At 40.3% G+C, this 27,931-nt stretch overlaps 4 protein-coding genes and 1 long non-coding RNA gene across 12 annotated transcripts in view; 3 read left to right on the top strand and 2 right to left on the bottom strand.

The window, feature by feature from the left end:
• Positions 1-5: 5 nt before the first annotated feature.
• On the bottom strand, positions 6-10,499 carry gc2 (guanylyl cyclase 2). Its single transcript, XM_061031779.1, has 25 exons — positions 10,333-10,499; positions 9,384-9,725; positions 8,510-8,638; positions 8,241-8,420; positions 7,964-8,081; positions 7,415-7,716; positions 7,176-7,313; positions 6,899-7,002; positions 6,318-6,436; positions 6,120-6,204; positions 5,838-5,934; positions 5,508-5,630; positions 4,796-4,876; positions 4,504-4,680; positions 4,225-4,381; positions 3,987-4,139; positions 3,138-3,286; positions 2,763-2,926; positions 2,482-2,674; positions 2,221-2,395; positions 1,482-1,580; positions 1,128-1,222; positions 947-1,038; positions 760-860; positions 6-342 (listed from the first exon to the last, which is right to left on the bottom strand). Exons 2-24 carry the CDS (start codon positions 9,657-9,659, stop codon positions 761-763), a joined length of 3,306 nt encoding a protein of 1,101 aa, XP_060887762.1. The 5' UTR covers positions 9,660-9,725; positions 10,333-10,499; the 3' UTR covers positions 6-342; position 760.
• A 2,679-nt stretch (positions 10,500-13,178) lies between these two features.
• Positions 13,179-15,688, top strand: LOC132958950 (low affinity immunoglobulin gamma Fc region receptor II-like). Its single transcript, XM_061032026.1, has 5 exons — positions 13,179-13,452; positions 13,710-13,754; positions 13,847-14,110; positions 14,187-14,429; positions 14,776-15,688. The coding sequence occupies exons 1-5, from the start codon at positions 13,341-13,343 to the stop codon at positions 14,904-14,906; spliced, it is 795 nt and encodes a 264-aa protein (XP_060888009.1). The 5' UTR covers positions 13,179-13,340; the 3' UTR covers positions 14,907-15,688.
• Positions 15,689-16,604: 916 nt separating this feature from the next.
• Positions 16,605-27,931, bottom strand: part of LOC132958731 (Fc receptor-like protein 5) — a 42,204-nt gene continuing 30,877 nt past the window's right edge. Inside the window, exon 6 of the mRNA XM_061031768.1 lies at positions 16,605-17,020. Coding sequence (XP_060887751.1) covers positions 16,998-17,020 — 23 coding nt within the window. The 3' untranslated portion in view covers positions 16,605-16,997. The remainder of the gene's footprint in view (positions 17,021-27,931) is intronic.
• Positions 25,569-26,285, top strand: LOC132958851 (uncharacterized). The gene is made up of 2 exons (XR_009666845.1): positions 25,569-26,092; positions 26,132-26,285. It is a non-coding gene; the product is annotated as an uncharacterized LOC132958851 (long non-coding RNA).
• Positions 26,475-27,931, top strand: part of LOC132958711 (Fc receptor-like protein 4) — a 44,670-nt gene continuing 43,213 nt past the window's right edge. For 5 of the 8 annotated variants that reach the window (XM_061031726.1, XM_061031724.1, XM_061031729.1 and 2 more), the window contains exon 1: positions 26,475-27,699. In XM_061031726.1, coding sequence (XP_060887709.1) covers positions 27,588-27,699 — 112 coding nt within the window. In that variant the 5' untranslated portion in view covers positions 26,475-27,587. The remainder of the gene's footprint in view (positions 27,700-27,931) is intronic. The other 3 variants (XM_061031723.1, XM_061031722.1, XM_061031721.1) reach the window with 2 other exon arrangements.

The following is a 27,931-nucleotide window of genomic DNA, read 5'->3' as shown; positions in this document are numbered from 1 at the left end:
ACACACACACAGACACACAGACACACACACACACACACACACACACACACACACACACACACACACACACACACACACACACACATGCACACACACTGATAATCTCAACTAACACTTTCACAGGATGCTTTCTCCAGCTTGTAACGTTTCGCACATCCTCTGGATGTGGATGCTGAGTAGGAAGAGGATTCCATTAAGAAACTTAAGAATGGTTATCAAAGGGATGATGAAGAAGGAAAACACTGATGCAAAGTCACTTTTTATCCTGCGTTAGATCACTTCCGCCCGAATTGGATGGTCATCATTTGGCTTGTTTGTTGCACCGCTGATGAACGAGCTGGCCTGAGTAGAGAAAACAGAGGAGACAAAACCTTAACGTAAAATGATTAAAGCCCTGAATGCACAAAACCTTTGCTAATTTTGTAGGGACTTGGGTTGGATTTGGATTTGGAAAGTCTTTATTGTCCCAGAGGGGCAATTTGGTTTGCAACAGAGGTCCATACAGTCAATACATCCATAAAAAACAGCACAATGACATAAATACATACATATAAAACATAACTACCATGATATCACCGTGATGGACGTGAGTGAGATAAGGGACAAAAAACCAACAGTCTATAGCAACAATGCCTACAGCTTATTTAAAAACCCAACAGCTGATGGAACAAACGACCTCAGGTATCTATTTGATTTTGGGGACTGGAAGGTTGTCGGTTCAGGTCCCGGTACGGACTGAAGTTGGGAACACAATATTACCTCAGTTTCTCTTCTTTGAATCTTTTTCCTGTTGTAGTTTCTCAGCTTTTCGTTTCTTGTACTGGGCGATCTCGGCCATCTGCAGCCCGTGGGCCATTTGCCTGTTGAGACGACGTGAACATCGTAGGTCAAAATAGATCGAGGTATAGGGTAAAGATTCAAAAGTAGAGGTGAACGTTTTTCCTACCCAGACTTGACGTCTGGAGGGACAGGAAGAGGTTTGGTAAATCCTGCCCTCCCAACAAGCCAGTATGTGTCCTCTGCTTTTTTCCCCTGCGCCTGAAAGAAGAGAGAAACAGACATAGACAGTGAGAGACCGAAAGATAACCCATATGAAGAGAGGTCGATTGTCTCTTTAAAGCTTGTACCTGGACTTCCGTCTTGCCCCTCAACTCAAATCTGTAGCCGAGATTGAGATCTTGCAAAACCTTTACTGTGGTCTCGTGGACGTGGATCCTGTAGGCTGCAGGACACCGAAGAAAAAGCCAAATAAACAGAAAATCAGGAAAAGAAAAAGACAATTTAATCTGTTTCTACCTACTGTGTTTTGTAATTATTTGAACTTCAGCAACAATCTTGTTTTTTTTCATCTTGTTCGTTATGATTCAGTTGAGAATCTTTGAAACTTTACGAAATTTGTCGAACTAGAACTCTCTTACTGTGACGATGACTAGTAACTTTGTGGGATTTTGAATTCTAATCATCTTTGGTCTGTAACTTACGTAACCCGCTGGACTCCATTCGAGAAGCAGTGGTCACCGTGTCTCCAAACAGACAGTAACGAGGCATCGTGAGACCAACCACACCGGCTACACATGGACCTGCAACAGTCAAACAAACACATGTTGATATTTGAGTCTTTTCAGCTGGCTACGTTAAAGGCTTAATATGCGATTTTTCACACTTGTTTGTTATCCTCTGAAAATAACTCTGTGAGTCATGACAGTCTACAATGGGTGTAACACCCGAGTCCCACTGTCTGTGATGTTTTCAGAGTTTTCAGAGTCCTATCTTCAGTTTGTTTACATTGGCGGGACGGCCGGCTGACTCCTCCCCTCACGTAAGTTGTTTAATTGAGGGACTAGAGAAAAGAAGAATAACATACTGTACTCACTGCTTGACTGCGTTTCTAGATCACGGTCATTTTGGGTAAATTTACATGCAGTATGAAGATACGAGCAGAATAAAGATAGCTAGCATTAGCATGCTAACACAACAATGCACCGCAAGTTGTTTTGGTTTCATGCTGGTGCTCAAGGGCGACATCTGCTGGATCAAAAAATCGCATATAAAGCCTTTAAAGTCACCCCGAAAGCCCCAGGAGTTTATAAGGAGTATGTGCAAGTGTGAACAAGCGAACAAGTGTTTGTATGTCAATGTGGAGGCTAGGTGTCTTTTCTTGTAAGTTTGGTCAAGTTTGCAATTTGAGTGATGGAGGCTGTACATTTGACCCTTTATCACCTGTGTGTAGTCCTATTCGAATCCTGACAGGAACATCTGCCATGTGTCTCATTTTGAAAGTTCCCACCGCGCTCAGGATGTCCAGAGCCATGTTTGCTATCTCTGCAGCATGCCGGTTCTCATTGAGGACAGGAACGCCTGACGCCACCATGTACGCATCGCCGATAGTCTCCACCTAAATAAGAAGATGTTTTCATGGGATTCAATGCAGATTCAATGGGATTCTGCAGAACCGATATTAAAAGTATTAAACCTCAGCACCTTGTAGACATCATGGTTTCCTATGATGGCGTCAAACACTGTGTAGAGGTCGTTGAGCAGGTCGACCACCTCGATGGGTTCACTGTTGGCTGAGATGGTTGTGAAGCCAACGATGTCGCTGAAGTAAAGAGACACACTTTCAAAATGCTCGGGTTCGACTGTTCCTCCGACCTTCAGGGCCTCGGCCACGGACCTGAGGAAAGAAACGTTTGTGAAGCCACTTTTAATCTTCATATGAATATGTGTATGAGTTTCACAAAAGTGTGTCTATGTTTACTTACGGAGGCAGCATCTGTGTCAGCAGCTTCTCCGTCTTCTGTTTCTCGATCTCCAGCTCCTCTGTTCGCTCCCTGATCAGCTCCTCCAGGTTAGACGAGTACTGCTCCAACATCCGCAGCATCGAGTCTATGATGTTGGTCTTCTTCCCTTTGTTGATGTCCTTAAACTAAGACGATAATAATGCAAAGAACAGAAAAGACTGGAATACAATACAAAGGACAAAACATAACAAGATGTTTAGCTAGTTAGAGTATACGCAACAGAACCCTTTTCTCAAACAGTGTTGACTTCTAGCTAAATTCGCCAATGCGCTCTATAAAAGCAGGGAAATTTGGCACTGCTTTGCGTAGAAATTGATAGTACAGAAAAACGGCTACCTGGTCAAAGATCTCCTCAAAGCTGGGTCTCTTGTCCGGCTGTTCACTCCAGCACTGTTTCATCAGCTGGATGCACTCTAGTGGAGCGTAGTCTTGACTCACCACTGGGCGACATAGCGGAGGAGGCTTACGTAGCTTCTCTATTATGTCTACAACACAAAGAAAATTTATCTAGCAGTGTCACAATGTTTTGAGAAACTCTCGAGATTTAAATATTTTTAAACACCTGGACACTCATGTTGCCCAAAGAGTTTGGTGATTCCACAACTTTAATTCATTGCAGGTCATAAAATCACATCAAACATTTTAGTCCCCAAATACACAACATGTGTCCATGCTAGCAGCTCTATGAGACTTTGAGCTAAATAACTTTCAGCATTCTCACATGCTCTCAGGGACTATTCTAACATGGCATAACACTACACAAACTACAACTCAGGCTGCTAATGTTTGACATACTCACCAACAGAGATCAACATATTAGCATGCTAACATTTTCTGACTAGCATAACAGAAACTACAACTGAGGCTAATGCATTGGTATTTAGTTTTGCGGGAATTTAGTCAAAAGCAAAAGATTCGACAACTCTTCAGATTAAAATTTTAGTTAATTGTGTAGTGATCTATCCATGAGTTCAGAAAGTATTTATCTCTGAGCCAAAAATATGAGCCTCATGTTAGCATTTATGATAGCAACACATTTTGAAACTCCACATGTACAATTTTTCCTGCAATATTTCTGTGTAGCCTAAAGAAAAGTTTAATCAGAATTTTGGGTGGATTGAACCGACCAGAGACACAACCAGAATACCACTCCTTTAAATCAAGTTTTTGAAGTAGTAATCTTGCCTTTGGCGGACAGGTCCAGCATGCAAAACGGAGGCCCTCTGATCACAACTTCCTGCATGACAATGGAAAAGCTGTACACATCACCAGTTGGAGTTCCATGAAGCCCTGGCTGCCCAAAGACTCTCAGGATCTCTGGAGCTGTCCACAGCATTTCTGGAACACAAAGAACTTCATTAGTGTACTGCTGTAGTGGCAACTCAAATGTGAGCCTGGCTTAAAATCTAATCTCTTCCCTTACCGTCTACTGGTGGTTCAATGTAAGGGAACCTCTGAGCCTCCAGAACTTCGTTGTAGCCATAGTCTGTGACCTTTAGGACAAAACGCCCATCCACCACGCAGTTACGGGATTTCAGGCGACTATGGGATACTCCACGGTGATGGAGGTATTTCATGCCCTGAGACAGAAAACAAGCAATTTATATTTTTTAAGGTTTTCACACCGAGGTAGGACAAAGCTTCCTTACAATGCCCTCACCACTTGTATTTGTTCCCATTCTACCTTTATTTTTGAACTCACCTTTATCAAATCCAGTAGCAGAGAACTCTTGAACATCCAGTCAAGTTTGACGTCTTCATTTAGCAGAAGGTCCTCCAAACTTCCTCTCGAGCAGAACTCAGTCACGATGGCGAACACGTCACAGTCGTGAAAGAAGCCCAAGAAGGGATTGACGTTCTCATGCCGCATGTCCTTCATCTGTAGCCAAAGAAACAATTCCTCATGATGTCAGTTCCTTTTCGTAACTTAGTTTTTCATCACTAAATAAAGTTGGATTTGTCAGCTGTCTTTGTCTCACAACAATATCTCGTACCAGTTCAAACACAAGACTGGTTTTGGGGTTGATGCGGCTGAAATTCCCATCAGGTAGTCTCTTCAGCCACGCCCAGTCACCCTAGAGGTAAGAACAAGCAAACATAAGGTCAGTACAATGACAATATAGCCTCTAAAAACTTGAGCATGTGTCAGTTATTACCTGCAGGAGGTCGTGTTTTCTGTGTCTCTTAATGTAATGTTTTTGAGCAGGGTTATGGAAAAACTACAAGCCCTTTTATAATTCAAGTTGGTGGAAGGATAAAGCACAGGCTAAGCAAGAACAAGAAATGAGATGTTGGACTGGATCCAGATCCAGCTCACGTACATCGACAACTTCGTTCTTGGGAACGCTGCGTTTTTTGAATGGTTTTGACATCATGCTGTTGTACTTATGATATATATATATCAGTCAAGCATTTAATGAATGCACAGCTGAAATGATAATGCTTAAGCTAGGAACAAACTTTTTATTATATATATAAATACTGATGTGCATTTTGCAGAATGTAATCCATCAGAATTTTAATGGCAACTGTTAGATAATTTGTTTTTTCGTTCTCATATATTCCTTGCTTTCTTTATAAGACACTTTGGAATGCATCCATATGACGCTAATGAAGGACTATGAAAGGGGAATACCTGTGACTTAAAGTGTTCAAACATATTGTTTTTCTACCCTTGTACAAAACTTGTTAAATTCACTGTCTCACCTCGTAAATGACAACATTGGAGTTCTCATAGGTGGCTGGGGATTGGGTGGAGACTGGTGACACAACGCTGCACTCCGACAAACTCTTCATGCCGCTAATCTTGCTGTCAACCAGACTCAGCTTCTATTTGGAGTTGAGTTAAAAAAAAGTGAGATAATTTAAAGGGTTAGGTTTAACTCAGTATGAGAAAAACTGCCACTTACACTGTCAGTGAAACATAAAAGTTGAAGAAGTGTTGCACATACAATAAATAAAAATTTACAACAGCCTCCTCTTACATATTAGTTTTTTATGTGGCATTGACAGACACGTTTTCAGACAGGGGCTGACCTTGTTGCTAAGTGATGGACTTATAAACGTAACATCATCCAGAGTCAGCAAGATCTTGTTTGGACCCCTTACCATGCGAATCCGATTTATATGTCGCCTAGGCAATAAGAGAACAAGGTTAGAGTGAGGAGTGAGTGATATACTATTATAAATCAGTCCTGGTATTCCAGAAATATGTTTTGATTGCTTCCTGAATCTAAAATAACAAATTTCAACATCAGTGTTACTCTGGGCCTTCAAAACCAAAACGGCATGATCTATGACTTCCTTCTAAGTTTGTACCTGATGCAGTAAACACATACTGCTGCAAAAACGGAAGAAGCCATAGCTCCGAGGAACATGCTGATTGTCAAGAACAAATCTACACCTAGGACAGAAAAAATGGGTTTTGATTGAAAGGAATATGTACATGTGCAGAGTCCTCGACTACAGCCAGCTCCCACTGATGTACACTTTATATTTTTTGCTTGTGTTCCTTACCTCCTGAGCAGATGACTCCAGGAGTAAACCAGCACGACGAGTCCCTTCTGAGTCTGTAGCCAAGTGGGAAATGAATATCTCGACCAAGGAAATGCACCATACCAGACTCCATGTCAATCCTGTCATATATCAGTTACATCATGTTATTTATGCAACAAGAACACCTGCAATAGCTTTCTGTTTTTTGAATCAAGATACATTTTCCATGGGTTGAAGAGGCAGATATTTTTATAGCAAGTAGGCCAGCTAATATGGCACTGAATCATGGATCTTCAGTAAAGATGGAACCTATTAGAAACTGCATATGGTTTACTCCACTTGCAGTACACTCCAGTCTGCACTGGAGGTTGGTTTCATTACTGATTAGTCACTATGCTTAATTTTTTTTTTTCTGCTGGAGGGGCACCCTTGAAGGCAGTGCATTAGAATATCTAATATCTATGCACCTTAGAGAGCACTGCATCCATTATTCCCAATTTAAGGGAAATCTATAGACAATCAAAACATCTCTCATTGCTTATCTCTCTAATAGTTCCAGTTCTGTTGTAGGCGCATGGCACTAAATCCCAAATCTCACCTACCTATATGTTGGTATCAGATCCCAGGAAAGTCCATCAGTGTCCAGTATGAGGTAGTCCAGCAGAACTTCTCCGATGCTGTTGGATTTGACAGAGTGGCTGAATCCCTGCAGCATCATTAGGATATGTAGTTAGAACTGATACTTTGTAAATCATTTTTGACATTTTGTCATGCAGGGCAACTAGAAATATGGTTTTACACACTACAAAAGAGAGTACCATTGTGGTAATAGTTTTGACTCTCGTAAAAACTTTATCTTATCTACTATTCTCTCAGTACCTGGAAGGACAGGTTGCTGGTGTGCCAGGTTCTTGCTAGGTTTCCACCAGACATCCACTCTCCAGACTTCCCGACATGATGCACTGCATGAGCCATGACTAAGATAGAGTTGTAGATGGTGCCGAAGAGTGGAGACACCTAAGGTACACACAGACAGATTTCAACTTGATCTGACGTGCTCAAGGACATCTCAACATTGCACAACCTTCTTGTCCAATCTCTACCCTTCCATACATCACCTGCTGGGGCATCAGTGTCCTTGCAATCTCCCGCCTCTCCATGGCCTCTCTGTATGCATCATAAAAAGACACCTGTGGCGAGTCAATGGTGATAGTCAACACAGCATCATAGGCCTGCAGCAGTTTGCTGTTGCTCTTCAAAGCCTGGTAGGACACGTTGCGGTAGGGCAAGCTGTAGAGCAGGGTGTCGTAGGGCACGAAGACCAAGGAGCCGTCGATCATCTGCATGTCAAATGCTGTCTCCAAGAGCAGTTTCTGGACTACGCCGCCAATAAGTGCTGAATGCATGCAGAGGATCACAACTAGAACGAGACATAAAATAGTTTCCAATGTGACTCAAACAAATGGAACCCATATAACCATTCAAAGGCACAATTACTTTTCACACATTGAGTGCGCCCTAGACAGCCTTCGGACTAACATCTTGGACACTGGGCCACCATGGGAGGCAATAAATAGGTGTTGAACTGAAAAATAAGCAACGATTTTCAGGGTTCAATGGAAAGTTCTTTTTGATGTTCTGAACGGTAAACATAAACTGAAACTCACCTTTTAGTTCTCCCATCTTGCGGATCTTTACCAGGGTTCGTCTTATGCCGTGAGGTGTGTTTTCCATAATATTGACCAGTCTGATTGGCAGACCATGGCTCCTCAGGGAATCAGCCACCTGGACAGGACAGTGACAAACCCAAAACCGACCAGATTTAAACCATGCACTACAAGAAGGAAAATGTGGATCCAAAAAACAGCAAGTAAAGGGAGCAAATGTCAAACCATTGAGTGCATCCTCCTCTTTCTTAGTAAAAGAATATCAAAAAATACAAACCTTGGTGGCTGTCTCCACCCAGATGTCATCTGAGGAAGAGATGATGCCAATGTGGGCCCACCTGAAGTACTTTATGATACTGATCAGCACCAAGGTGGGCCTTGTCACAGAGCGGGCAAAAGTTGGGTGGTTCCGAACATCGTCCAGCTCATAGCCAACACAACCCCAAGAAAACAATGCCTACAGGAATAGAAAACACAGGAAAACAATTATTTCATTTTGTTTTCAATATGACCACACAAAATGTAAACCAAACTAAAATAACTTACTTTGCTCCAGCCTTTGCTCAGCATTGAAGCAGCATCACAGTAGCCAGGGTTTGCTGGTCCGATGTACCCTGAGGCCTTAGTGTGGAAACCAATGAATGCTTCAAGTGCTCTTGATGTTTCACATGGCTCCTAAAGAGTGAAGTAACAGCTCAGTCAACCCATATATTAACCATACAACAACCAGTCCCAACTTCAGACAAGCAGTACCACTAACGCAAGACCTTGGGGCACATGACCCAGGAAACAGGACTGTGGGATTACAGGCACCTGTAAAGATAGGACCTTTGACACAGTTAATCTTTGGGACATAGGGTCCTGAGAACATACTGTACATCCTTTTAGAAAGTAGGTAATAGTGCCTTGAGAGAGCACAGGCATAGAACTGGGGAACATATGTCACTTGGGCCTCAGGATTCATCGTAATGTTCTCATTAGGTGCCAGATATATCTAAGGAACATAGACCCATCGGACACTGGCAAATAAGGACCTTGGGATCATAGTGTCCCGGATACAAGGTACATTGGGAAATAGGCCGTAGGAGGGCACACATTCAGAAGTAGGGAACATAGGATGCTCAGAACACAGGATCCTTTGTCATGTTACCATTATGTACCAATATATCTGGGGGAGCATATACTCTTACGATATCAAACCCTTAGAACTTAGAACATTGGGAGCACAGGGCAGTAGAAAGGTAAGAATTACCCTATTGACCATAATATAGCTTCCTTGGCTAACTCAGGATTGCCTTGGTTTTTCTGCACACATATATTACAGTGGTACTATATCAGTACGCACAATGACAACTGATCTTCTACATATGGTTTTGGTTCACGATGTTTGTCTGATCAAACCTGAGAACATATTTCATACCTGCAGTACAACATAGTCAAATGTTGCAGCTTTGGAAAGCGCCATGTCCCGGTTGATGCGGCTGACAGCCAGCTGTGCTGCCACACTGGGAAGGGCCTTGCCAAAGAGGGGATCACATCCCCACGGTCCAACCACTCCAACCTGAAACCAGGCTGCCTGTGCTGGACAGGGCAGGAAACACAAACAGGTCATAAGGACCAGGAGAGCAGGAGCTTTTTCCTGTTTCTGCATCCATGTTTGAGAAAAGATAATGAAGGCACAGCACTTTAGTTTCATCTTAAGGCTCACAGCAGCCGGAGCTCAAGAGAACCTGAAGGAAGATGGTCAGAAGGTGCCGTGTCCCTGGAACAACAGAGAAGTAAATAATCATATCAAGGAAAAAATTATGTTGCAGAATTAGGCCTATTGACTTATGTACATAGACAATTACCATGGTCCATCCATCAAGTAGGCTACTGTCTCGAAACCACTTTAGTCTCGTAATCAAAAGCATTTTTAGTCGGTCTTGTCTTGGTCTTGGACTGGGCGGACTCCAGATTTTAAATCACGACCAGTCAAGACCACTGATAGGCTCTTTCACACATCATTACCCTGATAAGAAGCAAAAACACCCCTTTCTAAAACATCCAATATATAGTACTTGGGCCACTGTAGTGAGTAGAAAATGGTTTTAGCTTTTATTCATTATTTGACTCAGAAAAACAATTGCAGTCATTGATACAATATACAAGATTCAAAATGTTGGCAAGGTGGTTAGAAATAGATTTAAAAAATCATGCAAAATATTAGGTTTAAATCATATTGACTTGGATGCCTGGTGCACTCCATGAAAATGCTAAGGGTACCCAAAGATTGATTATTAGACAAACTTGTAAAAGAGAATGGGATGATCATCTATTCTTCATTTCCCAAAGTACTTTACAGATAATGATCATTGAAGCAGTCTTACCATGACGTGATGAGATGGACAAGTCTTCTTTCCATGGGATGCTTTCAACACTTCCTGTGGTGTTCACATCCAGAATAAGCTCCTGTAACGACCTCGGCACCGTCAAGAACCACTTGAGTGTCACATTATAATCGGGATATACATGTTACTCATCTGGTATGGGTAAAGGTTTACAGCTAGCACGTACAGTAGGTGTATGAGATGACCCAGTGTGTGACCTGGCCATTCAGATTATATCAAATCCAATCAGGAAAGTTGCAGCGGTAAGCCGCACTGAGTGACGTGATGTGAAATTAATGCTAAGTAGGCCTATTTTCATTGATGAAAGGTTTTTGAAAATGAACTTTGTCTACCATTGCCTTGGCTTTTACCTTCAAGTTTCTCTGAAGATATATAATTTGATTATTCCTCATTCCATAATCCACCCCTCGTCCACTCAGATCATCTCATCTCGGCTTTCTTTCCATCTCGTGCTCTACTTATAAAACAAAAGGTGATCGTGCTTTCGCTGTTTTAGCCCCTACTCTCTGGATCAACTCCCACAAACCATCAGATAGACAGTTTCAAGAAGCAACTACAAATTCACCTTTACAGACAAGCCTTCATGAAACCCCACACCATTTCTTCTGCTTACTTTGTGTGTGTGTGAGTGTGTGTGTGTGTGTGTGAGAGAGAGAGTTTTCCTTTTCTTAACTTTGCCTTGTTTGACATTATGATTTATTTTAAGATGTATTTTTGGGCTTTTTGTGCCTTTAATGGAGAGATAGGACAGTGGATAGAGTCGGAAACCAGGGAGAGAGAGAGAGTGGGGAATGACATGCGGGAAAGAAGCCACAGGTGGGATGTGAGCCCGGGCCGCCCGCTTGAGACGACAGCCTGCATACATGGGGCGCGCGCACTAACCACTGAGCCACCAACGCCCCATATAAACTTTTTTAATTTAGAATTGATGCAAATTTGCAAACTTCAAGGTGCGTCGAGTATGAATGGAAAAACAGCCATTTGATTAAGTGACACATGCTCAGTTCAACATTTTCTTTCTTCAGCTCTAATGTAAAAAATACCATACTTGAATGTATCAAATTTATAAAAAGGAAACTTCATTTTTAAATTGTTAAAATAACATTTCAAAGTCAATGTAAGTATAACTAATTTACTTTCTAACCCCATTTACCATTTCTGTTCATATTTCCTTCTAACACAATAAAGTGCTTCTCTGACAGATACAGCAGAGGGCAGCATGATGCAGAAACTCCAAGAGAACATTTTCTGGACATACTTGAATTCAAAAGGGACCAACACAAAGCAGACACAGGCCTCCTCTGCTCCCATTGGGCTCCACTGCTTCAGTGTGTGATTCATCATTTTTTAACAGGCTCACCGTCTCCATTGGGGTTTGGATCAGTTGCAGCCATCTCTAAAAGACAAAAACAGTGGCTCCCCCTTCTGGTGTGCACGGTCCATTGACTCACCCAGGTGTCCCTGTGACCCCATCACTCACTTTTTTCTGTCCATTATGGACCACCTTATGTTGTGTTGCAGGCCTGTAACTTGTAGGTCCTCCAGGTCAGGGTTAGGGTTAGGGTTAGGGTTAGGGTTAACGCCTCATTCATTACCAACATTTACACATTTAGCTGTTTTATTCAGTTATTGAAATTTGAGATTACAACACATTCCAAATGTCTACCATAACACATTTTTTAGATATTCAACTTTACATCACTTCCTACATCTCTCTGGTTTCAAACAAACTTTTTAAAATAATTAAAATCAGCAGGTGAAAGCAGCAGTGAAACAAAGCTCAAACAGTCAAACTTGTATGTATTCTCACTAATATTTATAATGAGAAGACAGTTTGGTACCTTTGAGTCGATAATGAAGACAGTCTCATGTTACAGCGATCTGGGAGGACATTAGAGCCCGTTATAGCTGCTTCATTTGGGCTGCTGGTCTCACCACACTGACTTAACCTCAAACAGCATTACTTTTTTTTTCTTCACAGGCTTGTGAAATTGGAAATCTACCACAACAACTGTTCAGGTCTCATGATCACAGAAACATATTACTCAATATCATCACCACTGAGTGTTGCACAGGTGTGGCAGGTCATCATGGGACTTGTGTTCCCAGTCGATAAGAGCAGGCCCCACTTCCTCAATGGGGTTGGGGTTGGGGGGCAGGGAGAAAGACTGTTCCCCCTGTTCAACCATGCTGCTCTTTCCTTTTGTTTGACTTTCCACAGCACACCTCGCTCACCATACCTCCACTCATGCATACACCCTTACAAGGTCGATTAGCTGATGTCCACATCCTCACAATGTTTCTTTAATCGACGCATTCACTTTGTTGTGAATAATAATAATAAATATGACATATTTTTGTGAGTACCTCCTAGTCTCCTCCCGTCATTTGTCTCCCGTGTTTTCAGTCAGCCCCAAACTAAGGGTTCCTGTAGTATAACTGAACCTCATCAGTCCGCAAAGTCTCTTATTGTCAAACGAATGCACGTTGGCCATGAGGGGGAGGAGCAGCACAAATTCCAACATATTGTTGGTTAAAGACAATTACAAAGTTGGCTTACTATCAGCTGTAGAATATATCAAGAATTAGAGGACATGTGTCCCAGCAGGACTTGGAAAATGCTGAAAGTCGTCCATATTGATGCTTTAAACTGTGTGGACGGTTCTATTGCAGGTTGTTTCAGGCTCACAGCAGCAACACCTGACCATCAAATGACTAAAGTGACCGAAGGATGAGGGCTTATAGTTTCAGCCTGCAGTTATGTCTGCAGATATCTTGTGTTTATATTTTTAACAGCTGACCTTGTTAGTTCAAATTGCCTGACGTTACGTGTTTGAATCAATGTTTTCACATCATAGCAGTCTGCTTCGTTCTTTGGCTCCGCCCAATGACGCTAATCTATCAACTGAGGCTTTACCACCACCACAGCAGCTCAGTCAGTGTGAACGTTGTTTTGAAAAAAATATAAGTGTCAAACTTAGGGTAACATGAGCAGCATAAATAGGCCACACAGGAAGAAGCCCCTCCTCAGTTACACTTCAGTTCAGCTTGGTGTTCAGACAGTCAACATGGAGGTCGGCGCGCTCTGCATCAAACTCTGTGAGTACGTTTGGTTAAAACTAAAGAGTGTAGTCGTTCAAGGTTAGGATGGTAATGACGGTTTAATGCAGAGGATGGTCTTGGGGCTTGGAAAGGCTTTCAGGTTCAGAATATTTATATGAGATTTTCGCCCTGAAAGATGAAAATGTAATAGTTAAAGCTCAGAGGCAGCTTTAGGAGCTGTAAGAATCAATAGAATTTACGACTGTTAAAACACGTCTCACTCAATGTGGAGCTCTTCTCTTTTGTTATTCCAGTGGTCCACGTGTTATTCCTGCTGTGTGCACAAGTTCAGGACGTTGGTAAGTACCAGGTTGATGCTTAGTTCTATTTTAACTTCAGTTGGTACTTTCTGGTGAAATAAGAGAACATGTCTTTCTTTGGTTTGTTTCAGATTCACTGATTCTCCGTCTTGAACCAAACAGACTGCAGTTCTTTGAATACGAGTCTCTGATCTTCCATTGTGAGGGCTCTCATGACTCGACTGGATTGAAAATTGTACATCGGTCCAAAGGGGAATTAGTAGAATGTAACACTACAGTGACATCAAAAAGGTCATCCTGCACTATTCCTAATATTTTTTCAGGGGACAGTGGACAATACTGGTGTGAGTCTGGAGATGGGAAGAGAAGCGACATCATCGACATCACTGTTACTGGTATGTTTGCATTAAGACGAGATCTTACATGCACTCATCTTTGTGTGATATAAAATATGAACCCCATGTTGTTCAGATGGTGATGTGATCCTGGAGAGTCCGATCAGTGTGATGGAGGGAGAGGCTGTGACTCTGCGCTGCAGACACAAGACGACCTCATCCAACCTCTCAGCTGATTTCTACAAAGATGGCCGCTTTATCAGAAGAAGCTCTACAGGAAACATGAGCATCCCCAGTGTTTCCAAACGTGATGAAGGATTCTACAAGTGTAGCATCTCTGGAGGAAGAGAATCAGCCGAGAGTCTGATGGCTGTCCAAGGTGAGACACATCAGTGTTACCAAATCAAATTTAAAAATACGTGTGATATAACTATGTGTTGAAACAGTATATTGATTGATTTGAAAAGGACAGCGTACATTAATGAACATACAGACAGATGTAAATGTACTTCCATGTGGGATGGGTCTTATAAATGACCTGACACGAAAATAAAATATTAATTTATTCATGTACCCAAGTTAGCCAAAGGCTCACATCCTCTTCATCCCTTTGTAGGTTACCCAGTGAATCTGTGGTCTCATATTGACAAAGAGTCAAGTAAATTGTGCTAGAACTTTACACTACGAGAAGGCGTGCATTATTTCTATTTCTGTCTTCTTTGCAGAGTTACACCAAGAGAGTCATGCGTCCTCAGATCTTCTGTTGATCATCTTCAGAAACGTTCTCCCTGTAGTATTGATGGCTTTGCTGCTGGTGCTGCTGGGACTGCTCCACTGTGGTATATCTCCAAGGTAAACCCACAGGTAAACAACGGCACCTCATTTGCACTCAAATCGAGATGGAGATACTGAAATAAAGGATAGAACGGGATGAACGACAAAGACAGACATTTTCTCAAAAGTCTTGTTTGGTTGCCAGAAATGAAGAGTATCCCATAATGCTTCATTCAGCTACTCAGCTGCTGTCATCCATGTGTTACAGTGCACCTTGTTCATTACATGTAATGATGATCCACTTATATTCAGTGCATGTTGCGCAAACCAATGAAAACATTTTTAATCAGCTAAAAGAATCCAATCCATAGAAATGTTTTGAAATGAGCAGATCAAAGAAAATGGCAGCACTTCCTGTTTGACATGTTTCACATATTTAATTAACTTGTTTGTGAATGTTCAACACATGTTCGTTCTTCTTCTGTATAAGGACCTGAAGATATCACAAGTCAAATAACACTGTGCACAGTTTGTTTCAGTGTCTTTCTATATTTAATATTCACATCTGAAACCACGTCTTCTCTAACCCTGACCCACGAGCCGCAACCCATCTCAGCGTTATTTATAGAGCACCTCTCATACGTAAAGTCTGTGAGCCCATAATGTTTGTGTGAACACAGTCACTGTTACAAAAGGACCCGAGATTAAAATTGTCTTTAAAACCCACATCATCTGCTGCGCAAGCAATCAGCAGGAGCAGCTCAGAGCTTCACTTCCTGCTCATATCTACATAAAATATCGACCAATAATACGAATATTTGTGATGGTAACGTGAACGTTTAAACTGTAATATTCCACTGAATGTTTTTATATCAATAACAATGTGAAATACGTCTGCCGCTCTGTAACAACAGTTCACACTTTTATTAAAGATGTGTGATGGAAGTTTTTCCTGTCTTCTTTTCATGCCATGCAGTGTGTTCATTGTACAGCAGGGGGAACTCATTGATAGTGTTGTACCAACATTAACCCATTAATTACCAGCTATACTAAATTAGGTTTGTTCAGAAATAGTGTCTCAGATTTCTTCATGTTGGAGGTAGAAACTCGAAAATGGCGTTGGTGACTTAAAATGCACGTGGCTACACAAAGCAAGGTGACCAATTTATTTCCAACACCTTGTTTGGTAGACAAAGTAATGTTCACAAAGGAAAACACATGCTAAATATTGTTCTGCGTCCAATGGTGGATACAAATTAAAGGTTAAAACAATTGTTTTATTCACAGAGAGAACCCATAAAGAAGATCTGATTTTTTATTAATTCAAAGCTTTTTCCTTTTTTTTCTGTGACAAAAGTCAAAAACCTGCCACCTTCAAACCCTTCACACTTGTGAACTCTTCTAAAACTCTTCGTACCTGAGTCATGTTTGTGTGAAGAGAGAGAGAGAATGTACCGCTTCCAGCCAATCAGAATCAAGAACTCTTTTCTTGAAAGGTCCTGGGTTTACTTCAGATTCTGTTCAGACATTCAGTCCCCAGATGGTGAAACTCATCTTTTCGTAGAGACAGTGAAATATTTGATCTAATTAGCATTAGCATGTTAGCATGGTAATTTTGAACATATTAGCTTGCATTGTGATAGCATTCAGCTCAAAGCATTTGAGAGCTACTACTGTTACTGTCCACTCAAAAAGACGTTTTTGTTGAACATGTTGAATATGAATCTGGATCGCTGATAAGAAGAACCTGAAAAAATACTGTTTGCATGAAAGAATAAACACCAGTACACTTCTTTAATGGCACAGTTATTTTCTGTCTTCTCATGTATGACATTTACAACCACATTAGACTTAAAGTGTTAGACTCATTTCTTTATTTGGACTCGATCAGCGTGCTTCAGATGAAAGTGAAGCTGCAGCATCAAGGTGGTGGTTGACCACAGTTTCACACTCACATAAATACACACAGCAGATGGAACATGTGGGTTTAACTGTCACTATATAATAACAGGTAATACATCTGAAAATACAAAACGCATCTCTTTAATATATCTTTAAACATTAACACATGTTGGGCGCAAAGCATGGAAACCATTTCTACAATGCAAAATAAAATAAAAAGTGTTTTTTCACACATCAGGTTCAACCAAACGTCTCATGTGCTGCTCGTCCTTCAATCAGCAGTCACGCTGCGACCTGAAGACAGAAAGGGTTAACAGTTCTGAGCATACCACATTGATATAAAAAACACGGGTCGTATCATTCTGAGAAGCATGACAGCTAAAGTTTGAACCGAAGCATGTAGGAAATGCTGCCTTAAGTGGTGCTTTGGTTGAACATCAACGTCCAGTGACGTAAACGTTTGAAAGCTGTAAATATGGGTCAAGTTCTAAGTTCTGCTGTACATCCTACCAGATATGAATGTCAGTAATGTCCTGAGTCTTACCTACTTGATCAAAGAATAGAGGGGTTCCTGTGTCAAAGGTCGGTTGCTACCAGCTGAGTGAACTGTCGCCGTCATGATTCTGGATACTCCTGGCTCTGTTTTGAGTATAGATTGAATTATCCCACAGTGTCGCCAAAATACTTACTAGAACACTTGAACATCAGGCACCATTTAGTTTACGTTTTTATTACAATAAGTCTCACCAAGTTCTTGAGTGTCACTTGGGTCACCCAAAGTGGAGTTCATTCTAAGCTACGGTTATAGCCTCCTTGTTTAAGCTTGAAACGTTTCACCTTATTTAACACATTTTCTAAAGTATTTGACTATTTTGATGAAAAGAAAGGAATTCTTTGCTTTAACCTTTCTGATCTTTTGCTATTCTGTTATTTTGGGTTCTTGGAGGCTTAGGTTTGAATCCTATTTGTTAAAACTTTCCTAAATCCTGCTACCCCCAATGTGTCTGATTTATTATTCATCAATATGCAGATGACGCCCTGTTCTATGTCTGTTAACTGTATTAAACCATTAGGCATTAAATCCAAGCTTGAATATTTGACTTTTTAAGTAACAATAATCAATAATAATAACTTTATTTGTAGTTTACAAAGTGCTATGTTATGCATATTCTCAGTGTTTGAATCTGTAGTGTACTTTTCACTTCTCTGTAGACTTTATCAGAGAATATGTCTGCAGGTGAATTCACCTTGACGACTACTTTAAATCTCATACAGAATTAAGCTGTTGTTATTTCTCAGTGAATTACTTTACCATTATGTTTAAAAATATAAAATAACCCTACCTAAAGTCTTCAACATCACTTTAGACCATGTATGTATTGTATGTATGTTGTATTTCCCTCAGGGATTAATAAAGGATATCAAAAAAATATTTCTGTCCATTTCATGGCCTTGAGATACAGACTCATGAAGTAGTCATTTATTGTTGTCAAACTACCCCAGGTTCAAGAGGAAAGGTGTTTAAGATCAAGACATAGGATGGAGAATCGTGAATGTGAAATGAACCGTGACAGGATAAACTGTCAAGTGAGGTACCTCTCTTTGTCCTGTCTTTTGTAATCGCAGCATACATCACTTGGTCTCTTGGTGCATCTGCTGCCACTTGACAGGCCTCAACAGTGACTGAAAATACAAATGTGTTATAAGAATCCACATCGATACATTACACAGGCATTAAAAATATATATCGATTTCCAAGTCGAGCAATCATATCCACAAACTGAACATTTTCTCTTTCTCCAAAGAACATGAGTTCTAAATTACTGTAATTAAATAATTTGTCTTTTTCTAATGAGGACTGAAGGACAACAGTTTACCTTTTCACACTTCAAAAGCAGCAGAAATCCTCACCTCATGGATGCTTCAGTCATATGTTCAGAGAGTCAACATGGAGGTCTGTGCTCTTAACATCAGGCTGTGTGAGTATGATTCTTTATCTGTTTCATAGATATTTCCGTACCTGTTTTTATGAGACCTAACCTACAACTCTTCTTCTTTCCAGTGATCTGTGTGTTATTCCTGCTGGGTGCACATGTTCAAGATGTGGGTATGTACCGTTAAGTTTCTCAAAGTTATTGTTCAAATGCTTCATTTTGGTATTTTGTATGACATAAGAGAACATGTCTTTCTTTGGTTTGTTTCAGATTCACTGATTCTCCGTCTTGAACCAAACAGACTGCAGTTCTTTGAATACGAGTCTCTGATCTTCCATTGTGAGGGCTCTCATGACCCGACTGGATTGAAAATTGTACATCGGTCCAAAGGGGAATTACTCAAATGTCAAACTACAGTGACATCAAAAAGGTCATCCTGCACTATTCCTAATATTTTTCCAGAGGACAGTGGGCAATACTGGTGTGAGTCTGGAGATGGGAAGACAAGCGACATCATCCACATCACTGTTACTGGTATGTTTGCATTAAGACGAGATCTTTACATGCACTCATCTTTGTGTGATATAAAATATGAACCCCATGTTGTTCAGATGGTCCTGTGATCCTGGAGAGTCCCATCAGTGTGGTGGAGGGAGAGACTGTGACTCTGCGCTGCAAACACAAGACGACCTCATCCAACTTCTCAGCTGATTTCTACAAAGATGGCCGCTTTATCAGAAGAAGCTCTACAGGAAACCTGAGAATCTCCAGTGTTTCCAAATGTGATGAAGGATTCTACAAGTGTAGCATCTCTGGAGGAAGAGAATCAACCAAGAGTCTGATGGCTGTCCAAGGTGAGACACATCAGTGTTACCAAATCAAATTTAAAAATATGTGTGATATAACTCTGTGTTGAAACAGTATATTGATTGATTTGAAAAGGACAGCGTACATTAATCATCATACAGACAGATGTAAATGTACTTCCATGTGAGATGGGTCTTATAAATAACCTGACACGAAAATAAAATATTAATTTATTCATATACCCAAGTTAGCCAAAGGCTCATTTTTGGCTCACATCCTCTTCATCCCTTTGTAGGTTACCCAGTGAATCTGTGTTCTCATATTGACAAAGAGTCAAGTAAATTGTGCTAGAACTTTACACCACGAGAAGGCGTGCATTATTTCTATCTCTGTCTTCTTCATAGAGTTACGTCAAGAGATTCATGCGTCCTCAGATCTTCTGTTCATCATCTTTAGAAACGTTTTCCCTGTAGCAATAATGGCTTTGCTGCTGGTGCTGCTGGGACGGCTCCACTGTGGGATAACTCCGAGGTAAACCCACAGATGAACGACAAAGACAGACATTTTCTCGAAAGTCTTGTTTGGTTGCCAGAAATGAAAAGCATCCCATAATGCTTCATTCAACCACTCAGCAGCTGTCTTCCATGTGTTACAGTGCACCTTGTTCATTACATGTAATGATGATCTACTTATATTCAGTGCATGTTGTGCAAACCAATGAAAACATTTTTAATCAACTTAAAGAATCCAATCCATAGAAATGTTTTGAAATGAGCAGATCAAAGAAAATGGCAGCACTTCCTGTTTGACAGGTTCCACATATTTAATTCACATGTTGATGAATGTTCAACAGATGTTCGTTCTTCTTCTGTATAAGGACGTGAAGATATTGAAGTGTCTTAAATACCTAGGACAGAGATATTATACTGCTCTTTAAGTTGTATAATGCACACATCTGTAAATAATTTGTATCTGTTAAAGGAGTTTCCTTCAGTGGAATGGTTGTTTAGAGGTGTTGTTGGCAGGATGAGTGATGAGTTGTCAGGAAATGCCTAAATCTAAGATAGGATCCCCCACAGTGCAATGTGAACAAAGGGACCCCTGAGTACAGAGAGATACCCAAGAACAAGAAACAGATGTCCTCATATGCCCTGTGACATTGTTTATAAATAGCACTCTCAGTGTATGTTCGGGAGAGATCATTATTTGGCTTCTTGTCTCTCCTGAGCAGACGTGTTCAGTGATTCTGCATCTTGTTAATAAATAATTCTGTTTAAAAGCAAGTCAGTCTCTTCATCAAAAAATTTCGAAAAAAATTGCGAAATTTCTTCATCATCAAACATATCATCAACAATGGAAATCGACATCAATATCACAAGTCAAATAACACTGTGCACAGTTTGTTTCGGTGTCTTTCTATATTTGCATCTGTTGATGAATAATAAATCAGACACATTAGAGGTAGCAGGATTTAGGAAAGTTTTAACAAATAGGATTCAAACCTAAGCCTCCAAGAACTCAAAATAACAGGATAGGAAAAGATCAGAAAGGTTAAAGCAAAGAATTCCTTTCATTTCTTAAAAATAGTCAAATACTTTAGAAAATGTGCTAAATAAGGTGAAACGTTTCAAGCTTAAACAAGGAGGCTATAGCCGTAGCTTAGAATAAACTCCACTTTGGGTGACCCAAGTGACACTCAACAACTGGGTGAGACTTATTGTAATAAAAACGTAAAGTAAATGGTGCCTGATGTTCAAGTGTTCTAGTAAGTATTTTGGCAACACTGTGAGATAATTCAATCTATACTCAAAACAGAGCCAGGAGTATCCAGAATCATGACGCCGACAGTTCACTCAGCTGGTACCAACCGACCTTTGACACAGGAACCCCTCTATTCTTTGATCAAGTAGGTAAGACTCAGGACATTACTGACATTCATATCTGGTAGGATGGACAGCAGAGGTTAGAACATGACCCATATTTACAGCTTTCAAACGTTTATGTCACTGGACGTTGATGTTCAACCAAAGCACCACTTAAGGCAGCATTTCCTACATGCTTCGGTTCAAACTTTAGCTGTCATGCTTCTCAGAATGATACGACCTGTGTTTTTTATATCAATGTGGTATGCTCAGAGCTGTTAACCCTTTCTGTCTTCAGGTCGCAGCGTGACGGCTGACTGAAGGACGAGCAGCACATGAGATGTTTGGTTGAACCTGATGTGTGAAAAAACACTTTTTATTTTATTTTGCATTGTAGAAATGGTTTTCATGCTTTGTGCCCTACATGTGTTGATGTTTAAAGATATATTAAAGAGATGGGTTAATGTTGGTACAACACTATCAATGAGTTCCCCCTGCTGTACAATGAACACACTGCATGAAAAGAAGACACAAAAAAAACTTCCATCACACATCTTTAATAAAAATGTGAACTGTTGTTACAGAGAGGCAGACGTATTTCACATTGTTATTGATATAAAAACATTCAGTGGAATATTACAGTTTAAATGTTCATGTTACCATCACAAATATTCGTATTATTGGTCGATATTTTATGCAGATATGAGCAGGAAGTGAAGCTCTGAGCTGCTCCTGCTGATTGCTTGTGCAGCACATGATGTGGGTTTTAAAGACAATTTTAATCTCGGGTCCTTTTGTAACAGTGACTGTGTTCACACAAACATTATGGGCTCACAGACTTTACGTATGAGAGGTGCTCTATAAATAACGCTGAGATGAGTTGCGGCTCGTGGGTCAGGGTTAGAGAAGACGTGGTTTCAGATGTGAATATTAAATATAGAAAGACACTGAAACAAACTGTGCACAGTGTTATTTGACTTTTGATATCTTCAGGTCCTTATACAGAAGAAGAATGAACATCTGTTGAACATTCACAAACAAGTTAATTAAATATGTGAAACATGTCAAACAGGAAGTGCTGCCATTTTCTTTGATCTGCTCATTTCAAAACATTGGATGGATTGGATTCTTTTAGCTGATTAAAAATGTTTTCATTGGTTTGCACAACATGCACTGAATATAAGTGGATCATCATTACATGTAATGAACAAGGTGCACTGTAACACATGGATGACAGAAGCTGAGTAGCTGAATGAAGCATTATAGGGTGTTCTTCATTTCTGGCAACCAAACAAGACTTTTGAGAAAATGTCTGTCTTTGTCGTTCATCCCGTTCTATCCTTTATTTCAGTATCTCCATCTCAATTTGAGTGCACATGAGGTGTCGTTGTTTACCTGTGGGTTTACCTTGGAGATATACCACAGTGGAGCCGTCCCAGCAGCAGCAAAGCCATCAATACTACAGGGAGAACGTTTCTGAAGATGATGAACGGAAGATCTGAGGACGCATGACTCTCTTGGTGTGACTCTGCAAAGAAGAAGAAATAGAAATAATGCACGCCTTCTCGTGATTTAAAGTTCAAGCACAATTCTCTTGAATCTTTGTCAATATGAGAACATAGATTCACTGGGTAACCTACAAAGGGATGAAGAGGATGTGAGCCAAAAATGAGCCTTTGGCTAACATGGTACATGAATAAATTAATATTTTATTTTCGTGTCAGGTCATTTATAAGACCCATCCCACATGGAAGTACATTTACATCCGTCTGTATGTTGATTAATGTACGCTGTCCTTTTCAAATCAATCAATATACTGTTTCAACACATAGTTATATCACACATATTTTTAAATTTGATTTGGTAACACTGATGTGTCTCACCTTGGACAGCCATCAGACTCTCGGCTGATTCTCTTCCTCCAGAGATGCTACACTTGTAGAATCCTTCATCACGTTTGGAAACACTGGGGATGCTCATGTTTCCTGTAGAGCTTCTTCTGATAAAGCGGCTATCTTTGTAGAAATCAGCTGAGAGGTTGGTAGAGTTCGTCTTGTGTCTGCAGCGCAGAGTCACAGTCTCTCCCTCCACCACACTGATCGGACTCTCCAGGATCACATCACCAGCTGAACAACATGGGGTTCATATTTTATATCACACAAAGATGAGTGCGTGTAAAGATCTCGTCTTAATGCAAACATACCAGTAACATTGATGTCGATGATGTCGCTTCTCTTCCCATCTCCGGACTCACACCAGTATTGCCCACTGTCCTCTGGAAAAATATTAGGAATAGTGCAGGATGACCTTTTTGATGTCACTGTAGTTTGACATTTGAGTAATTCCCCTTTGGACCGATGTACAATTTTCAATCCAGTCGGGTCATGAGAGCCCTCACAATGGAAGATCAGAGACTCGTATTCAAAGAACTGCAGTCTGTTTGGTTCAAGACGGAGAATCAGTGAATCTGAAACAAATCAAAGAAAGACATGTTCTCTTATGTCATACAAAATACCAAAATGAAGCATTTGAACAATAACATTGAGAAACTTAACGGTACATACCCACATCTTGAACATGTGCACCCAACAGGAATAACACACAGATCACTGGAAAGAAGAAGAGTTGTACGTTAGATCTCATAAAAACAGTTACGGAAATATCTATGAAACAGATAAAGAATCATACTCACACAGCCTGATGTTAAGAGCACAGACCTCCATGTTGACTCTCTGAACATATGACTGAAGTGTCCACGAGGTGAGGATTTCTGCTGCTAATGCGATACATGGTTTGTGGTTAGGGTTGAAAGTATTTCCCCACAGACCCCTCCTTATGTGTCGCCTCCGCCTCTTCTGGCTGAGAACGCGAGCGCCATTTTCAACTTTTTATCAGAGAAGTATAGTTAAACCCTGATGATGCAAACATCCAAAACAGAACTTCTTACGTGAATGGTTGGTTATAACCACCTTTTTAATTTATAACTGTATTTGACGAATATCTGCTGTGAAAAAACAAAGCAAGAACAAAGCAAGACCACTGAAATGTTTTAAACCAGGAAGTGGCGTTATTGTTTCATCATGTCTCAATGTCTTCCTGGTTCCCTGTTCATAGTGTTTTTTTAATTTCATGCACTGCAGTGTTGCTGTACTTGTCTACACTGGCACCTCAGTCAGGCACAGCTGAGGTTCAAATAGATAAGAACAGGTACCATTAGCATGTTCAGGTAAACTTGTGCTTAAAACAAAGGAGTGATACATTTAAAAAAAGCAGCCTGCTCGTCTTATCGACGATAATCAGAGCAAATGTCCTTTGAAGTGTGAAAAGGTAAATCTGTTGTCCTTCAGTCCTAATTAGAAAAAGACAAATTATTTAATATACATATATATATAGATATATTTGATGCCTCTGTACTGTATCGATGTGGATTCTTATCACACATTTCTATTTTAAGTCACTGTTGAGGCCTGTCAAGTGGCAGCAGATGCACCAAGCGATGTATGCTGCGATTACATAGACAGGACAAAGAGAGATAGCTCACTTGACAGTTTATCCTGTCACGGTTCATTTCACATTCACGATTCTCCATCCTATGTCTTGATCTTAAACAACTTTCCTCTTGAACCTGGGGTAGTTTAACAACATTAAATGACTACTTCATGAGTCTGTATCTCAAGGCCATGAAATGGACAGAAATATTTTTTTGATATTCTTTATTAATCCCTGAGGGAAATACAACATACATACCATACATACATGGTCTAAAATGATGTTGAAGACTTTAGGTAGGGTTATTTTATCTTTTTAAACATAATGGTAATGTTCTTCACTGAGAAATAAAAACAGCTTATTTCTGTATGAGATTTAAAGTAGTTGTCATGGTGAATTCAGCTGCAGACATATTCTCTGATAAAGTCTACAGAGAAGTGAAAAGTACACTTCAGATTCAAACACTGAGAATATGCATAACATAGCACTTTGTAAACTACAAATAAAGTTATTATTATTGATTATTGTAACTTAAAAAGTCAAATATTCAAGCTTGGATTTAATGCCTAATGATTTAATACAGTTAACAGACATAGAACAGGGCGTCATCTGCATATTGATGAATAATAAATCACACACTTTAGAGGTAGCAGGATTTAGGAAAGTTTTAACAAAAAGGATTCAAACCTAAGCCTCGTAGAACCCAAAATAACAGGATAGCAAACGATCAGAAAGGTTCCATCACCCACATGTTCCATCTGCTGTGTGGATTCACATGAGTGTGAAACTGTGGTCAACCACCACCTTAATGCTGCAGCTTCACTTTCATCTGAAGCACGCTGACCGAGTCCAAATAAGGAAATGAGTCTGACACTTTAAGTCTAATGTGGTTGTAAATGTCATACATGAGAAGATAAAAAATAACTGTGCCATTAAAGAAGTGTACTGGTGTTTATTCTTTCATGCAAACAGTATTTTCTCAGGGTCCTCTTATCAGCAATCCCGATTCATATTCAACATGTTCAACAAAAACGTCTTTTTGAGTGGACAGTAATGGTAGTAGCTCTCAAATGCTTTGAGCTGAATGCTATCACAATGCAAGCTAATATGTTCAAAATTACCATGCTAACATGCTAATGCTAATTAGATCAAATATTTCACTGTCTCTACGAAAAGATGAGTTTCACCATCTGGGGACTAAATGTCTGAACAGAATCTGAAGTAAACCCAGGACCTTCAAGAAAAGAGTTCTTGATTCTGATTGGCTGGCAGCGGTACATTCTCTCTCTTTCTTTCACACAAACATGACTCAGGTACGAAGAGTTTTAGAAGAGTTCACAAGTGTGAAGGGTTTGAAGGTGGCAGGTTTTTGACTTTTGTCACAGAAAAAAAATAAAAAGCTTTGAATGAATTAAAAATCTTCTTTATGGGTTCTCACTGTGAATAAAACGGTTGCTTCCATTTTTATCCATCATTGGACAACTAAAAAACGTCATTGTAAATTGGATATTTAGCATGTGTTTTCCTTTGTGAACATTACTTTGTCTACCAAACAAGGTGTTGGAAATAGATTGGTCACCTTGCTTTGTGTAGCCACGTACATTTTAAGAACGCCATTTTCGAATTTCTACCTCCAACATGAAGAAATCTGAGACACTATTCCGGAACAAACCTAATTTCGTATAGCTGGTAATTAATGGGTTAATGTTGGTACAATACTAACAATGAGTTCCCCCTGCTGTACAACGACCACACTGCATGAAAAGACGACACAAAAGAAACTTCCATCACACATCTTTAATAAAAATGTGAACTATTGTTACAGAGAGGCAGACATATTTTGCATTGCTGTTGATATAAAAATATTCAGTGGAATATTACAGTTGAAATGTTCATGTCACCATCACAAATGTGTGTATTATAGGTTGATATTTTATGCAGATATGAGCAGGAAGTGAAGCTCTGAGCCCGTTATAGCTGCTTCATCCGGGCTGCTGGTCTCACCACACTGACCTAACCTCACCCTTAGAACGTCGATTAGCTGACGCACACATCCTCACAATCTTTCTTTAATCGACTCATTCACTTTGTTGTGAATAAATATGAGTACCTCCTAGTCTCCTCCCGTCATTTGTCTCCCGTGTTTTCAGTCAACCCCAAACTAAGGGTTCCTGTAGTATAACTGAACCTCATCAGTCCGCGTGGTTCTTCAGCTTCTCGCAAAGTCCTTGTCGACTTCTCCGGCCTCTGATTGTCAAACAAATGCACGTTGGCCATGAGGGGGAGGAGCAGCACAAATTCCAACATATTGTTGCTTAAAGACAATTACAAAGTTGGCTTACTATCAGCTGTAGAATATACCAAGAATTAGAGGACAAGTGTCCCAGCAGGACTTGGAAAACGCTGAAAGTCGTCCATATTGATGCTTTAAACTGTGTGGACGGTTCTATTGCAGGTTGTTTCCAGCTCACAACAGCAACACCTGACCATCAAATGACTAAAGTGACCGAAGCATGAGGGCTTACAGTTTCAGCCTGCAGGTGTGTCTGCAGATATCTTGTGTTTATGTTTTTAACAGCTGACCTTTTTATTTCAAACTGCCTGACTTTACGTGTTTGTATCAATGTTTTCACATCATAGCAGTCCGCTTCGTTCTTTGGCTCTGCCCAATGACGCTAATCTATCAACTGAGGTGTTACCACCACCACAGCAGCTCAGTCAGTATGAACTTCATTTTGAAAAAAATCTAACTGTCAAATTTAGGGTTACATGAGCAGCATGAATAGGCCACACAGGAAGAAGCCCCTCCTCAGTTACACTTCAGTTCAGCTTGGTGTTCAGACAGTCAACATGGAGGTCGACGCGCTCTGCATCAAACTCTGTGAGTACGTTTGGTTAAAACTAAAGAGTGTAGTCGTTCAAGGTTAGGATGGTAATGACGGTTTAATGCAGAGGATGGTCTTGGGGCTCGGAAAGGATTTCAGGTTCAGAATATTTATGAGATTTTCGCCCTGAAAGAAAAAAATTTAAAAGTCAAACATCAGAGGCAGCTTTAGGAGCTGTAAGAATCAGTACAATTTACGACTGTTAAAACACTTCTCACTCAATGTGGA

The sequence above is a fragment of the Labrus mixtus genome, chromosome 23 (genome assembly GCF_963584025.1).
Source record: "Labrus mixtus chromosome 23, fLabMix1.1, whole genome shotgun sequence".
Lineage (NCBI taxonomy): Eukaryota > Metazoa > Chordata > Actinopteri > Labriformes > Labridae > Labrus > Labrus mixtus.
The sequence above is the reverse complement of the archived record's forward strand: the minus strand, read 5'-3'. Positions and strand labels throughout refer to the sequence as shown.